The 16,142-nt window shown below is 37.0% G+C and overlaps 1 protein-coding gene across 1 annotated transcript in view; it reads left to right on the top strand.

Annotated features, from left to right (window-relative positions):
• Positions 1–15,610: 15,610 nt before the first annotated feature.
• LOC107875365 (serine carboxypeptidase-like 20) overlaps positions 15,611–16,142 on the top strand; it is a gene marked incomplete in the record, with an annotated part of 8,828 nt that continues 8,296 nt past the window's right edge. Inside the window, 1 exon segment of the mRNA XM_047414203.1 lies at positions 15,611–16,142. Within this exon segment, the coding sequence (XP_047270159.1) occupies positions 15,926–16,142 (217 nt within the window).

Below are 16,142 nucleotides of genomic sequence, written 5' to 3'. Positions count from 1 at the left end.
TTAAACGGGTTAGTCACGAAAATCACCCCAAATGCAATATCGAATGGATTGACAGCCAGAATTGGTGTTTCCGGTAAGGATTAAACCAAAATCAAGATCGGGAACAACGGTTTGATGCGGATTTGGATGGAAAAGAGGGTTGGTCGTCGTATTTTCGCTACACCGGAGCTCGACGAATTCAATAGAGACAAAGGCGAATAGTGAACGATGCGGTAACCAAGTTTTCCAGCGAAGCCATCACCAGAACAGTAACACGAACGCAGAATTTAGGTTTCTCCCTCAACACTCACTACCCCCTTTCCGTCCATCTCCGATTATGCGTATAGATCAGTGTATCGTGAGGAGTGTGTGTGTGATTCGGTGTGTCTGTGTATGCGTGTTGTGAAGAAGAACAAATTTTCAGTGGAAATTTTTTGTTTCTCTGTATTAAAATTGAGATTTTGTGTGAGGTGTGTATTGAATCCCAATTGTATGGTGTTCTCTATAGAATAAAAGCAAAAAAAAAAATGGAGTTTAGTGTGTGTTCTGTGCATATAAGCTGTGAGAGTGCCAAAATTATGAGACTGTGAGAGTATGTGTGTGTTTTTCATTGTGAGGGTCACGTGGGTGGGTATTGGGGTAGGGTAGGTGGGTTAGAGTTTGTTAGGATAGGGTAGGTAGGTGTTGTTTTTTAATTGGAGGGATAAGGGTTAGGTGTCTATTTTTGTTTGGGTAGGTTGCTAGTAAGACAAAATTAGTTAGGGGATTGTTATTTTTTGTCATTTTGTGGAGGGATTATCACACGGGTGAGGGTACACGGTAGGATAACATAAAATGGGTTAAAAGTGAATAAAATTTGAACTTTAAGAGGACGAAATCACGTGTCTACATCATGCCCCCTTTGGATGTAAACACATGGTTTTTTCTTACAAAGCAGTAGACAACGAGGCGAAATTTTGTCCTGACCTTTATTTAAAAGCACGGAGCAAGAGGAAGGAGGAAAATCAGGTCTTGACTTAGGACATCCTACCCACCCTAGTTATGAGGGGATCAAATGATGAATATCTCCATGGATTGGAAGGAGATGGACTATACCGAGTTGGAGAGTCGAGTGAGGTTCCATCGAGGTTCCGGTCCGCGGCTGTTATTACATCAAAAATAAAAATTACAAGCTAAAACATAAATGAAATTACAAAAATCCTATCTATACAGCTTCTATTGGTTCTTGACTCGACTTTCATCACCCTATTCTTCAGGCGGGCTCCTGACTTGCAATTTCTTTCAACTTGTTGCTTGGATTTCAATTGCTTTGCTTTGTTGCTTGAATTTTTGTTTCTTCACTCTATTCTCCAGCGGGCTCCTGACTTGCTATTTCATCACTTTGTTGCTTGACTTTCATTTCTTCACTCTGTTCTCCAGGCGGGCTCTTGACTTGCTATTTCATCACTTTGTTGCTTGACTTTTATTTCTTCACTCTGTTCTCCAGGCGGGCCTCTGACTTGCTATTTCATCACCCTGTTCTTCAGGCGGGCTCCTGAAATCCAGAATTAAAACTAGAACGAAAATTATCCCAAATAAGAAATATAATAAAGTAGTATTTCATTTTTGAAAGTGTTGTCCCATTTTCCAGGAGGGTCCTGAACAGAAAGTAAAATCCTAATTTTCAGGAGGGTCCTGAACAGAAAGTAAAATCCCATTTTTCAGGAGGGTCCTGAACAGAAGGTAAAATCCCATTTTTCAGGAGGGTCCTGAACAGAAAGTAAAATCCCATTTTTCAGGAGAGTCCTGCGCATAAAGTAAAATCCCATTTTTCAGGAGGGTCCTGAACAGAAAGTAAAATCCCATTTTTCAGGAGGGTCCTGAACAGAAAGTAAAATCCCATTTTTCAGGAGGGTCCAGCCCATAAAGTAAAATCCCATTTTTCAGGAAGGTCCTGCGCATAAAGTAAAATCCTATTTTTCGGGAGGGTCCTGAACAGAAAGTAAAATCCCGTTTTTCAGGAGGGTCCTGAATAGAAAGTAAAATCCTATTTTTCAGGAGGGTCCTGAACAGAAAGTAAAATCCCTTGGATGTGCATTTCCAATGATAGCTGAATTAAGTGAAGCGAATTTGCCCCTATATCAACAAAGAAAATTTGTCAGTTAAAAACTTAGTGGTGGCTTGCAGATCTTGGCTTCTCAGGTATCTGCCCAGCACTCGTTCCTTTCATCTTTGTTCCAAATCGCTAACACTTGCCCTGTCTTTCCGAATCATTGACTCGGATCCAGATTGAGGAAAATGAGTTCTGACTCAAACAATGGGTTTCCATTTTACCATGCCCCTGAGGTGCACTCTTTTCCCAAATCTGAATGCTTCTACGAATCCAATAGCATGTCAGTTGATAGACTTCCTTTGCTTCATGTTGAATTACGATCATATTTCTTTCCTGGGCTGTTCCTTGGCTTCTCCTCATATAATTGGAAAGACTGGTAGTAAATTTTGAAATCCTTTCTCGCTTGTTTTGACCCAGACTTGACGTAACATGTAAAGAAATGATGGTGATTTTTATTTTGATAAATGACATAAAATGACCAAAGAGCATAAATATGTAAATGAAAGAAAAGGGCAATATCTCATATTCAAAAAGAAAACTTATCTGAATACAACAACCAACTCCAATGAGTATGACATGCATTTTGGATTGAGCTGCCTGATCTTCCTATCCAAACTCCCCATTTGTTGTTGAGTTCATGCCTTTGCTGCTGAGCCGCTTCTTCAAATCCATTGGACTCATACATCACATTCGACTGATGGCATCTTAAAAGACTTTCGCCAACAAATCTCTTTCTTCTCACTTTTTACTTTTCTCTTGAACTCTCCATCGCCTTACGGTGCCTGTGAGGGTTTTCACCAATAAGACTCTCTCATTTTTATTTCTCTCCACTCACCATCGCCTTATGGTGTCTACAAAGGTTTTCACCAATAAGACTCTCTCATTTTCATTTTCTCTCAACTCACCATCGCCTTATAATGCCCACGGGGGTTTTCACCAATAAGACTCTCTCATTTTTGTATTTCTTTCCTAATTTCTTATGCTGAGGGAGACAAGTGGTACTTCACAATGTATCATTATATCCATTGCATGCTTACCCTTAACATTATCAAAAATTGATCTGAAGGACTTTCTTTGGTTGTAACTTGGCTTTTGGTTAAGGTTAGAAAAGATGGTAAGGGGCTCAAATGATACTTGAAGTGGGGGTGGGACATACAACTTTTGGAATTGACTCAAACAACACATTAACTCATGCCCCAGTTTTGTTGCCTGGGTGAATCTTAGATCTTTATTTGGTTGGACCGAGCCCGAAATAGGGCAGCCTACGTATCTCGCTCCCGAGAGAGGAGAATCAGGTCGGACGTAGTTCCATCAGCTTGTTCTTTGTTTTGATTTGATTTTGATTTTTTTTTTCGAACTCTTTTTTTAATTCTTATTTCCTCGACATTTATCTTTGACTCCATTTTAATTCCAAAAGAGGGATATGAATTCTTCGGCTTTTTCTTCAGTGATAGGCTTTTTGATAGATGACGGTCCACTCACCGTTGGCTTGGACTTTCTTAAGTTTTCAGGCACGAAGCATCTTCCTGACCTAGTCAAACCCCTTACCTCATCTACATCTTCCACAACTTTTTTCCCATGATAGGTCATCATAGTCCGCCCATAATTCCAAGGAATCCTTTTCGTATCAAATATCGGAGGTTGGGTCACCGGTTTGAGGACAATAGGCACTGCCAGTGCTCCTTTCACAGTCAAGATGGGCTGACTCAGAGCTCCCACCACTGTCAACTTAGGTTTATCCTGACTTAAATCAACATGCCTTCTGGCGCCCTGTACTATGATCAAGGGTTTCTTTGTGCTTTCTTGGGCTTTATCTTCTCTCATTCCTTCCTGGCTCAATGATATTGCTTTCAAAGACTCCGCTACATTCACCGATTTTTCCTCAATGGTCTGTATCCTGACAATAGGCTTATAACCCTTCGAAGACTCTTTCCCGTCATATATCAATTCTAGCATATTGGCTTCAGCATGGGTTGGCAGCGAATTCTGGTTAATGTTTAGACCCTCCGGGGCCTGGACCAGCATCTGATTTGTATCAATTAAATCTTGAAAAACTCTCTTTAAATGCCAGCATTTCTCGATATCATGGCCAGGCATATCAGAACAGTACGTATACCTTAAAAAATAATCGAGATTCCTTGGCGGTGGATTTGAAAGTCTTCCTTGAATTGGACTTAAAACCTTCAATTTTCTCAACCTATCAAACAAGCTAGTATATGACTCACCAAGAGGTGTGAATTGATTTTTGACCGCCTTCTCTTTTTTTATACTCGGTCCTAGGCTGAAAACTGGGTCTGGAGGGGTTTTGGTAATTTGGTAGAGCGAATGGGCAATTTTGTGGAGCTTGCGCGCGCCACTACGGGTAAGAAGGGGTTTGGGCATATGGATGCGCGCTATAAATTGGGTACGGGGGTGGTGGAATAGAATATAAAGGGTTTTGTGGAGGGTAGTAATGGTGGGGAGAAATATATGGAGCTTGGGCGTAGGCTTGGGCTTGGGATTGGGGAGGTGGTCTTTTGGGATAGGAATGGGTTACAGTCCCCATGTCCTCCTTCTTCTTTTTTCCTCCAAATGCACCAGATCCACCTTGAATTGCTTGTGTGGTAGCTTTTAATGCGGCAAAACTCACTATTCGGCCGGTCTTAATTTCGTCCTCTATCATCTCCCCCATTTTGAGGACTTCCATAAAAACCTTTTCCATTACCGAAAGTAAATGTTGAAAATAGGTCTCATCCTGCGCCTGAATGAAAACTTCTACCAACTTTCTTTCTTTCATTGGAGGCTTTACCCTGGCGGCCTATTCACGCCACCTTATCGCGTATTTCCTAAAACCTTTAATGCTCTTTTTCTTCATGTTGACCAAGGATTTTTCGTCCGGAATCAGGTCGATGTTATACTGAAAATGTTGAACAAATTCAAAAGCCAAATCATCCCAGTTGTTCCATTTATCGATATCTCGATCGATAAACCATTCTGAGGTCAAATCAGAAAGACTCTCGCCAAAGAAGGCCATGAGCAGTTCTTCTTTTCCTGCTGCAGCCCTCAACTGGTTGCAATAACGTCTCAAGTGTGCAACGGGATCACCGTGTCCTGCATATTTCTCGAACTTAGGCATCTTAAAACCGAGGAGAAGGTTGATGTCTGGCAACATGCAAAGATCTTTATAGAAAACACTCCAATAATCTCCGATCCCTTGCAAATTCCTCATAGCCTGTTCTAAACTTTTCAATTTCCAGGCTATGATATCCTGTTCCTCTGCTGCGACAGGTTTCTCCGTATCAAATGGAAATGCAGGCAGCTGAATATACCCATACGGTTCATTCATTTGCAAAGTAGGCTCCGGGATGTAATACTGACTATCTGAAACCTTCAGTACTGGCTCACTGGCAGACCTAGGAAGCCTCGTTGTGGGACGCACAACATATATGGGAGTTTCATGTGGTGGCAGAGCAACGAATATCGGTGTGATCGGTGGCGCTGGCTGAGCAGCTAGTCTTGATTGGGGAGCTGCCTAGGGCACACCAGAACTGCCAGGATAATAATGTCGCGGAGCGAATCCTGGCGCATGCTTAGGTGACTCAGTAGGAGCAGAGAATTGTGCCTGAGAGAGCGGTGGGCAGTTAGAGATATTCCCAAGACCTTCAGGGAGTGGAGGAGGAGGCATTCCGCTGGCCCATGCCGGTGTAAATCTATCAATTGTTGCCTGAGCCTTACTACCTCATCATTGTGTTCAGAACTTTCTTCCCTGTGATCCTGATCTGGGTCAATGAGCGAATTTTCAATCTCCTTGCTAGCCATGGCGAGCTTTGCTTTGGATCTAGTGTAGTATGGGTGACTAGCCAGAGTGCTGCAAACCTACCACTATTATCTGAAAGAACATGCTCATCAAAGACGACATCCGTTAGGATTAGGGCACACAGCAAGCATGGGAATCACATTGGTAAAATTTTGCCCTAAATTCATGTTTATTTCTAACAGCTTTTGAGGGTAGCGAGGTCATTTTAACATCTTTCTGATTTTTGTCTACACTTTTTTACACTTATTATTATTATTATTATTTTTTCGTATCCATCTCTGTTCTTTTCTTTTCTCTCATTATCTACCTCTATTTTATCATTCTTTATGTCTTTTGTTTTTCTTTAAAAGAGGAAAAATAATGAAAAACAACAAAACAAAATGATTAGATCGAACCCAAAAGTAGGTTGCCTACGTATCATGTTGTACATGAATTAGATCTTGCGTAGTTCGAGCAGCATGTGCATAAACATTACCCACTTTTTTTTGCGAAAACGAAAATAAACAAACCAAGGAAAGACATAACATTATAACATTTTGAAAAAAGAAAACAACAAAAACGTACAAAAGTTTGGGACCACTTTAAAACTAAACAACAAGTACGAAACAACATTATAGACCCCTAAGAAGACATAGGTAAAATTACTAATAAAGACTCTAATACCAAAAACAACTTGACTTTGAATTACAGCAGACACCACCCTATAATGACAGACACATAAAAGACTCAAACTGAATAAAGATAAGAAGTGCTCTTTCAGACTGGTGCTCTACGTGATGACCCTGGCTGATATGGACCTACCTCTGAAGTTCTCTTTCTCCCATTTAAACTTTGTAGCATATCCTGTAAAGACACCTTGATGCCGGGGAGGAAGCTTCGGGCCCGTCTTCTTGCTTCATGAGGAGTGCACTTGGAAAGATTATTCAGACACCTTTCTACCGTCTTGAACAAATCTGCTAACTGAACTCTCAGTGTTTCCACTTTGGACCCTACACTTTCATCTTGGTGGTTGTCTACTATGCATTCTTCGTGTATTCTCCCTCTAAGCTGCGTTGGTAAAGGTTGACTGATACCTCGAGGGATAGATTGAAGCCAGACCCCATATCCCTGAGTGTACCCCAGATTATCCAAACTTTCTTTGAGTGTGTCTACACCTAGCTTTGTCGCATACTTCCAAAACTGCTCGTACTTGCTCTTACCTAAGGCTTGGTCCTTTAAGTACTCAACATCCTTCAGAAGATCCACTGCTGGTGGCACGTCCTGCAGCCTACCCAACTGGCGCATTACCCTAGAAGGACTGTATGGTCTAGTGCAATTGAGCCCTAACATAACTAAAGGGAGCTGCGTCTGACAACCCAACAATACTATCTTTGGGCGAAGCCACAGATAAGTCCACAAAATGTTATCCCTGGGTCTTGACTCAAGAAATTCAATCCAAGTGTCGACTCCCACAGGTAACGAGAATCTATCCAAACTCAACCTGGAGTCCATGGCTTTCACTCGATTAGGAATACAACGATCTAACACGTCTGGTCTAACTAAAGGCGCATGCAAATGCTCCATCACCCATATCTGCAATATCAGGTTATTGCCCTCAAAAAATCTCCTCCCCCCCTTCACTTCGGTTAAGGCCTTATATATTTCTGTTAAGATCATGGGTATGAGAGTGAACTTGCCTTTTTGATTAATGCCCTTGTCATTTTGATCCTTATGAAATAGGGCCATCACTACAGATTGCAAACGGGTATTAATACGTCTTTCTTCTAGTGGAAACACTAAAGTACCTAACAAAGCGAGGGTGAAGACTTCAAGATGCTTGCTCTCCCACTTCTCCTTAGTCACATGAAATTCATCCCAAAAGCAATCAAAACCTTCCGAGGGCCTGAATCTAGCGAACAAAAAATTTAGGGAAACCCACGAATCACTTAAACAACCCAAACGGATACCCTTACTTTTTAAACCACAAGACTGCAAAAATCTCACTCCAGTATGATTTCGTGCTCTGATCATATCCTTCTCGATATAGGGCAAATGCAACAAATCGGATATTTCTGCCAAAGTAGGAGTCATTTCACATTCCCCAAACCTGAATACCAAACTATTTGGATCCCAAAAGGTCAACAAAGCCTCTATTAAATCTGTACGAGGGGTAACATGCAGAAGTTCCGTAAGATCACCTAATATTTTAATCAGTTTCTGTTGATCAACATAGTTGAACATTTCCCACCATTTGATTAACTTTTTGGGCACCTTGACAACCATCAGAACTCTAGACTTGGTGGACAAATCCATCATGTAATAACACACAAGACGTTATCTCAAAAATTTGACAGGAGTAGAAGATTCCCAACCCTTGGGATTTTTGACGCAAACATATATCGATGGGACAGACCACATTCATGACTCCAATTTGCCGAACAGAAGTACTGAGCGAAATCAGTCTACTTGGCAAATAACTCTAGATTACGGGGCGAGAGACCTAGGCTAATAATAAGACAATGGCCAACACAAATAATACCGGACCCACCGAGGGTTGCCTACGTATCCCAGCCCGAGGAGAGGGAATCAGGTATGCGTTGTTCATCCAGATTGGATAATTAGCGATTAACTAATAAATTGACCCTAACTTAAGAGACACAACCAAAAACAAACGAATAAAACTTTTGGATTTTCAGCTAGACACTTTAATAAAGACTGACACCACCATTTATGAAGAAAAAATCTTTTTGGTATTTTGTTTTTGACAAAATAGTAGAAGAGGCAAACAAACTTTTTTTTTTGAATTTACGGTACTTTGAGAAGACAAATGCAAAACGTAAAAAAATCTTTTTGAGTTTTTGGATTGTGAAGAGCCAAAGCCATAAAGAATTCTAAAATAAACTACGACATTCCTCTTTTTTTTTTTTCATTCTTTTCGACTTACTTTTTCTATTTTTTCTTTTTCGTTTTTGCCTACGCACCTTACTCCTAACAATTTTTTTATTTTTTTTTTTCTTTTTTCAAAAATCAGTTCGTAAAATGACCACGTTACCCTTAAAAATGTAATAGTTAGCACGTAGGGATGCTTTAGAGGGGAGTCTCCTACAAAGGGCCATGTGGGTCCCGCTAGGTCTCAGTATGATGCACATAAGCATGACCTAAAGGTTGACCTACGTTGTGGTTCACTAACAAGGCTGTTTGGGGGAGCGTATGGTCGATAGTGGTTACTTTGCTTTCCACCTACTCCATAACACTGACGGCTCCCCCCCTAAAAATAAGGGTGACTCAACTAGAGGTTGTGTACAACACGTGTACTACAGACTTGTTGCAGAAAGAAGGTCAGGGGGTGGACTCATGATGACAGATATAAAGCGGTAACATGTAGGATAAATACTATAAACAAAGAGCACGAAAACGTACAAAAGTGAAAATAACATCAACAATAATCACAAACAATGCTTATACACTCGTAATGCCAAACAAAGCCGATACGACTCAAAAATAAGCTCGAATTCTCAACCGTCCCCAGCAGAGTCGCTAGAGCTGTCACACCCCCTTTTTACGCACTCCAAAAAGATTTATGTTTTAAGTCTCGAAAGGATTTTTATTATTAAAGTGACAAAGATGAAAGTTTGTTTCGAAAAAGGACTATTTATATTTTTTATTCAGAGTCACCACTTGGCATAATCTGGTGTGCCAAGTCACCATTGGAAAATCCTTTTCTAAATCATTCGACTCTTTAAACTGGTTTGCGAACAGAGACTCCGACTAAGGAATTCTGTTGATCGAGGGGAAGGTGTTAGGCACCCCTCGATCCCATGGTTCAACCACGGTCGCTTGGTAAAGTGTATCAACTAATTTTTGACACTACAAAATGTATAAACCACATAAAGCACACAAAACAATCAAACGATAAATAAAACAAAACAATCCAAAATGTAATGTCCAGTCCAATTATTACAACCCAAAATAAAAAGGGACTGAAAATAAACCTGCGCTAATCCTAAACTAATGCTCTACCCGACACCTCGGGCCTTCACCACAAACGTCCTCCGGGTACATGATACCTTGGGGCATTCTCCGGCGAATAAATATATACAGATACTTCGGGGCATTTCCCGGCCAAATTAATACAATAGATGTCAATGTATAAATCAAAACCATTCCACAAACATTTCACCATTCAACAATCACAAATCCTAAATCTTGCCTACCCAACCTACCCTTGCCTAAACCAATCGGCGTATCATGATACTACCAAGTTCAATTAACGCTTGTTTCAAGTTAAACACACAGTGAAATCAAGCTAATCCAAATCACCAATTATATCAAATTTTTAATTCTCACCCCCAAATCCATTTTTTAACCACATAATTAGTGCATGCTTCGATTTTCCAATCACATCTCATAATCCGAAACCAACATCAAATACAAAACAAACAATGAAGATTCAAACCAAACACACAATAAATAAATCATCCACACCCACAACATCAATAAAGAGTCAAGATAAAGTAAAGATCGGTAGAAGAAATGGACCTTAATGAAACTGGTCCTTGTCGATAATAAAGAAATCCGAGACCAAAATCCTCGAATCAGGGAGCCCCACAACGAACAAACCCAATCAGTGTCTTAAAATTTCCAACCGAACAGATTTCAACCAAAAATAAGACCTCAAAGTGAAAACCAAATCATAAATATTGAACGGGTTAGTCACGAAAATCACCCCAAATGCAATATCGAATGGATTGACAACCAGAATTGGTGTTTCTAGTGAGGATTAAACCAAAATCAAGATCGAGAACAACGGTTTGACGCGGATTTAGATGGAACAGAGGGCTGGTCATCGTATTTTTGCTACACCGGAGCTCGACGAATTCGATAGAGACAAAGGCGAATAGTGAACAATGCGGTAACCAAGTTTTCCAGCGAAGCCATCACCAAAACAGTAACACGAACGCAGAATTTAGGTTTCTCCCTCAACCCTCACTACCCCCTTTTCGTCCATCTCCGATTATGCGTATAGATCAGTGTATCATGAGGAGTGTGTGTGTGATTCGGTGTGTCTGTGTATGCGTGTTGTGAAGAAGAACAAATTTTCAGTGGAAATTTTTTGTTTCTCTGTATTAAAATTGAGATTTTGTGTGAGGTGTGTATTGAATCCCAATTGTATGGTGTTCTCTATAGAATAAAAGCAAAAAAAAAATGAAGTTTAGTGTGTGTTCTGTGCGTATATGCTGTGAGAGTGTCAAAATTGTGAGACTGTGAGAGTATGTGTGTGTTTTTCATTGTGAGGGTCACGTGGGTGGGTATTGGGGTAGGGTATGTGGGTTAGAGTTTGTTAGGATAGGGTAGGTAGGCGTTGTTTTTTAATTGGAGGGATAAGGGTTAGGTGTCTATTTTGTGGATTGTTATTTTTTGTCATTTTGTGGAGGGATTATCACAGGGGTGAGGGTACACGGTAGGATAACATAAAATGGGTTAAAAGTGAATAAAATTTGAACTTTAAGAGGACGAAATCACATGTCTACATTGGAGAGTTTTCAAAGTAATAGATTATTTGTTGAAATACGAAATATATCGAATTGGATTGGTTATGAAGTATCATATATTAGTGCAATTGATGCACTCATGTACCTTGCAAATAATACAAGGCCTATAGCCTTTTCAGTCAATTTGTTAGCAAGGTATATTTCTGCTCCTACTATGAGACATCAAAATGGGATAAAACACATGAGCTTGTTTTATTCTAAAGATTGCACTCCCGATCTTATTGGTCATGCTGATGTTGGGTATTTATCTGACCCGCATAAAGCTCGATCTCAAATAGGTTATGTGTTCATATGTGGTGGTACTGTCATATCTTGGAGATATACAAAGCAGTCTATCGTAGCCACTTCATCGAATCATCCTGAGATAATAACTATTCATGAAGCAAGCCGAGAATGTGTATAGTTGAGGTCTATGATACATCTCATTCGAGAAAAATATAGTGTGAAATATGACAATCTACCTATAATTTTATACAAAGATAATTCAACATACATAGCACATCTTAAGAGAGGATTCATAAATGGAGATAGAACGAAACACATTTTGCCAAAACTTTTCTATGTACATGAGCTACAAAAGAGATGATATTAATGTGCAACAGATTCGTTCAACTGACAATGTGACTGATTTATTCACCAAATCTTCTCCAATTGCAACTTTCAAGAAGATATTGCACAAGATCGAGATGCAAAGGTCAAGGATGTTCTCATTAGTGGAGTTAATACGCACTGTACTCTTTTTTTCTTACAAGGTTTTGTCCCATTAGGTTTTTCTTGTAAGGTTTTTAATGAGGTAGCTGAAATGTGTATTATTAGAGATGTGTACTCTTTTTCCTTCACTAGATTTTTTTCCTACTGATTTTTTCTAGTAAGGTTTTAACGAGGCACATTATCTACCAATTAGACATTCAAGGGGGAGTGTTATAAATGTATTTACATTATAGTGAATGTCTATCAAGATCTACTTTGATATCTATTAGGATTTGAAACATCTGTCTTTTACTCAGACTAGGAGTAAATTTCCCCTATAAATAGAGGGGTTTTGTTCATTGTATTTACAATCTGATGATCTGTAGAAATAAGAATTACTCTCTTTTCTCTCTCTACTCTTGTTCTTTATTCTTTCTTGCTTTATAATAATATCCCGAATTTTTAAATTTGTGATACATATTTTTAGACTTGATGCATATGCATTGTGATACATTTGTAATTTAGTGGTTAGTTAAATAAGGAAGTAACTAATTTTCAATTATTACGGGGAGTAAAATTAGGCACAAATCGTGGAAATGTTCCAGATGTATCACAATGATACATTTCGTAAAATTACTCACTAACCATTAAAAATTCAATCTCACACCAAAATAAATAATTTACATTTATCAAACATATGTTAAATGTACCAAACATTTATAAATAAATTAAAAATATAAATCACTATCACATTGTTCAATTTCTCCTCTTTTCTTAATGGTTACAGACTTAAAAGTTGAAAAAAAATTTCAAAATTGATAAAAGAAAAGTTAATAAAAAGATTAAAAAAAAAAAAAAAGACAATGAAATGGGTGAAGAAGTTGCAATAAAGGAGACGGAAGTTGTATCAATTGATGATAATTTGGGAGAGATTTTAGGGAATGAAATATTTGAAAAAAAAAAAATCTTCAAAGAAAAATAGATTGGATGCATTAATTGTAGAGTAAAAGTAGGGTGACAGTTTTATTCATATGTATCAAGAGTAAAATATAAAATTTTAAGTAATTGTTTAAAAGAAAAAAGATTTTGGGTAGTAAAATATCTTAAGTTTGTAATTTTGTGTAATTTATCTCAAATGATTCTTTTAGCAAGTCAATAATTTATCAATTTATTAATTAAACCATTCTAACACGTCTAAATTCAATTCATTCCGTTTATTTGACACGCCTTACTTAAAGTACCAAAGTTTGTTATGGAAAAAATTGTTGTTATGAGTCTTGTAGTGATAAAATCGTCTTTATTTAAGGTGATATTCTATACTCTAAAATTTCTATTATTGTGTCAAATTAATTTATTCAACATGTGACAAATTTTTTGGTATTCTTAAATTATGTATAAAATATGCTCGCTCTCTATTTTAATTTATGTGAAGGGATACAAAATATGAGAGTAAAAATATTTAATTTTGATTATAAGTTCATTAAATATTTTAAAATAAATTTTATATATTTAAAAATTATACAAAAATACTACAAGTAAACATATATAATGATTCAAAATATTTAAAAATTTCTGAAAAAATTATAGTTAAAAATATCCATTTTACTACCAAAGAAATTAGAGATAATATATCGAAACATCCTTAAACTTGTAGTCAAAAATTATTTTAGACCCTAAATTAATCGGACAATTATTTACCCGACTTAACAACTTTAAGTGAATTTTTTTCCATCCTAATTGCTGACGTGATAATTTTTAAAAAAATCAGCGCATAATTTGCTTTAAAATGATTGAAAATGGTGGGTCCCACCTTTTAATTTTACAAGTTTTCTTTCTTTCTTTATAGATATATATAACCACGCCCTTCCCCCACCCCCACCCCCAACACCCCCATATCTTCATCTTCTTCATACCCCCCACCCCATTTCTTCATCTTCTTCGTATCCTCCACCCACACCCCATCCTGTTTCTTCATCTTCTTCATTTAGGCTAATTTTTTTTTTTCAAGAATACCATTACTAAGCTCTAACCTCTCCCTTCATTAATTTTTTTTTACTTTTATTTAATTTTTTCAGATGACTACATCCAATTTGTGATGATAAATAACTTATGACAATTTATCACTTACTCGTCGTGTACTTATTGGAGCATTTAAGAAGGTTTGAAATGATAGTGTTAATGGTGAAAAAAAACTAAAGCAGGAAGCATTTTCATGGCAGATCGGAACAAAGGAACGAATATTAGTATTATTATTGCTAAATCGTTTGGTAGATCTGAAATTATTGTGGATGAGTTTAGGTTTTGTTCTACTTGCAATTGTTGATTTCTAAATGTTGATAGAGGAGTCATGGCTTAATCTACATGAACAAGTTATTTATTAATTTCTTGTTAAATTCGAATCAAGTTATTGGTGTTAATGGTGAAATATGGTGTTAATGGTGAAAAAGAAATTAAAGAAGGAGGAGAAAAGGGGGCTGGGGGGTTGTTCAAGAATTGAAGGAGGAGGAACGGGCCGGGGGGGGGGGGGGGGGGGAGGGGAAGAAAGAAGAAGAAGAAGTAGGGGGGTTCTTATATTATATATATATATATATATATAAAGTACAAATATATTTTTTGCTTTTTTTAAAAAAAATATAAAAATAGTATGTTTATTGGATTGTTTTTTTAAAAAAATTACAATTTTTTACGTGGCAGTGACATGGCACTGATTTGGCAATTACGTGGGGCGCGTGCACTTCACTCTCCATATTGAGAGTGGTATAATTTTTTTAGGGTGGAAAAAAATTCACTTAAAAGTTGTTAAGGGGGTAAATAATTGCTGATTAGTTTAGGGTTTAAAGTAAATTTTGTGAGTTTTTCGATTTATTATCTCACGAAATTATGACATAGTGCCTTGTTGGGACATAAAAAATGATCTAACCAAGTTGACAATAATGCATCATATACATGACATAACTACTATCAATAAATTTGATTAGTGGAATTGTTACAAAAATAATAAATATATTGATATGGTATGTACAGTCACCCCTTTATTAAATTTATAAAGCAAAATAAGCTTTTTGCTTTACCAAAAAAAAAAAAAAAGGGATCGTACGTGGGAGGTTTTAAGCGCTTTTATACCGTAAATAGACAAATATAACATCAAATGCAATTCATGTGACAATATTTAATAAACATAATATATACTGTAAACAAACAATATTTCATAAATTTTTTTGTATTAAATATGCCATGAGATCTTTGAGACAATAAAATCATGTTAATAAGTTTAAAATAAATTTAAGTTAAAATTATTTTTGAATAAAAATGCACGCATTTAATTATTATTATTATTTTGAAATGAGCTATTCAGTAATAATGTTAGGTAAATGAAATGATTACACTATGTAGAAAAGCGGGGTCTTGAGGAGGGCATAATGTTATAGAGATAGAAAAAGTCTGCTAACGGATTCAACAAAATCAAGTAACTTTGCTGCACAACTAACAATATTTGTCTAAAATTCAATACGTATAAACTAAAAAGTCTAACTTGGATCTTGAAAGAAAAAATATATAGAAAGTGCTACAATAACAAATAGCATAAAAGTCTCAACAATGATTAAATAGCAGAGTATTTTAATAACAGCTCAATTATCATTATTAATTATTTCTTTTTTTGGCGAGAGAGTTTAATTATTTTGCTGAATACTAATTTTGTATTAAAAAACATATAAGTGTATAACAATCATATAATAACCAATTTACTGTGTTTTGAAAACCTTATCATATGTCATTTTCTCCCAACCTTTCCTTATAAGCAATGAAAAGATCAGATTGATCCACTACATAATTACTATGATGCTACACTTTATTTTTTTTCAAACTATAAAACCCCATCATTTTTATAGTTTTAGGAAACATCATAAGAATCTTGATTTACAAAACATGGCAAGGAAAAACATTTTTTTACATTATAATATAGTGTTAATTAGTTTCTTGGTATTTGTGTTGTTGGTGACAGAAGCGGCACCTCAAAGTGCACTGGTAACTGAACTTCCTGGATTCAATGGCA

This window comes from Capsicum annuum, chromosome 6, assembly GCF_002878395.1.
Source record: "Capsicum annuum cultivar UCD-10X-F1 chromosome 6, UCD10Xv1.1, whole genome shotgun sequence".
NCBI classification, from domain to species: domain Eukaryota; kingdom Viridiplantae; phylum Streptophyta; class Magnoliopsida; order Solanales; family Solanaceae; genus Capsicum; species Capsicum annuum.
Note: the sequence above shows the minus strand (reverse complement) of the source record. Positions and strands in the feature narration are given on the sequence as shown.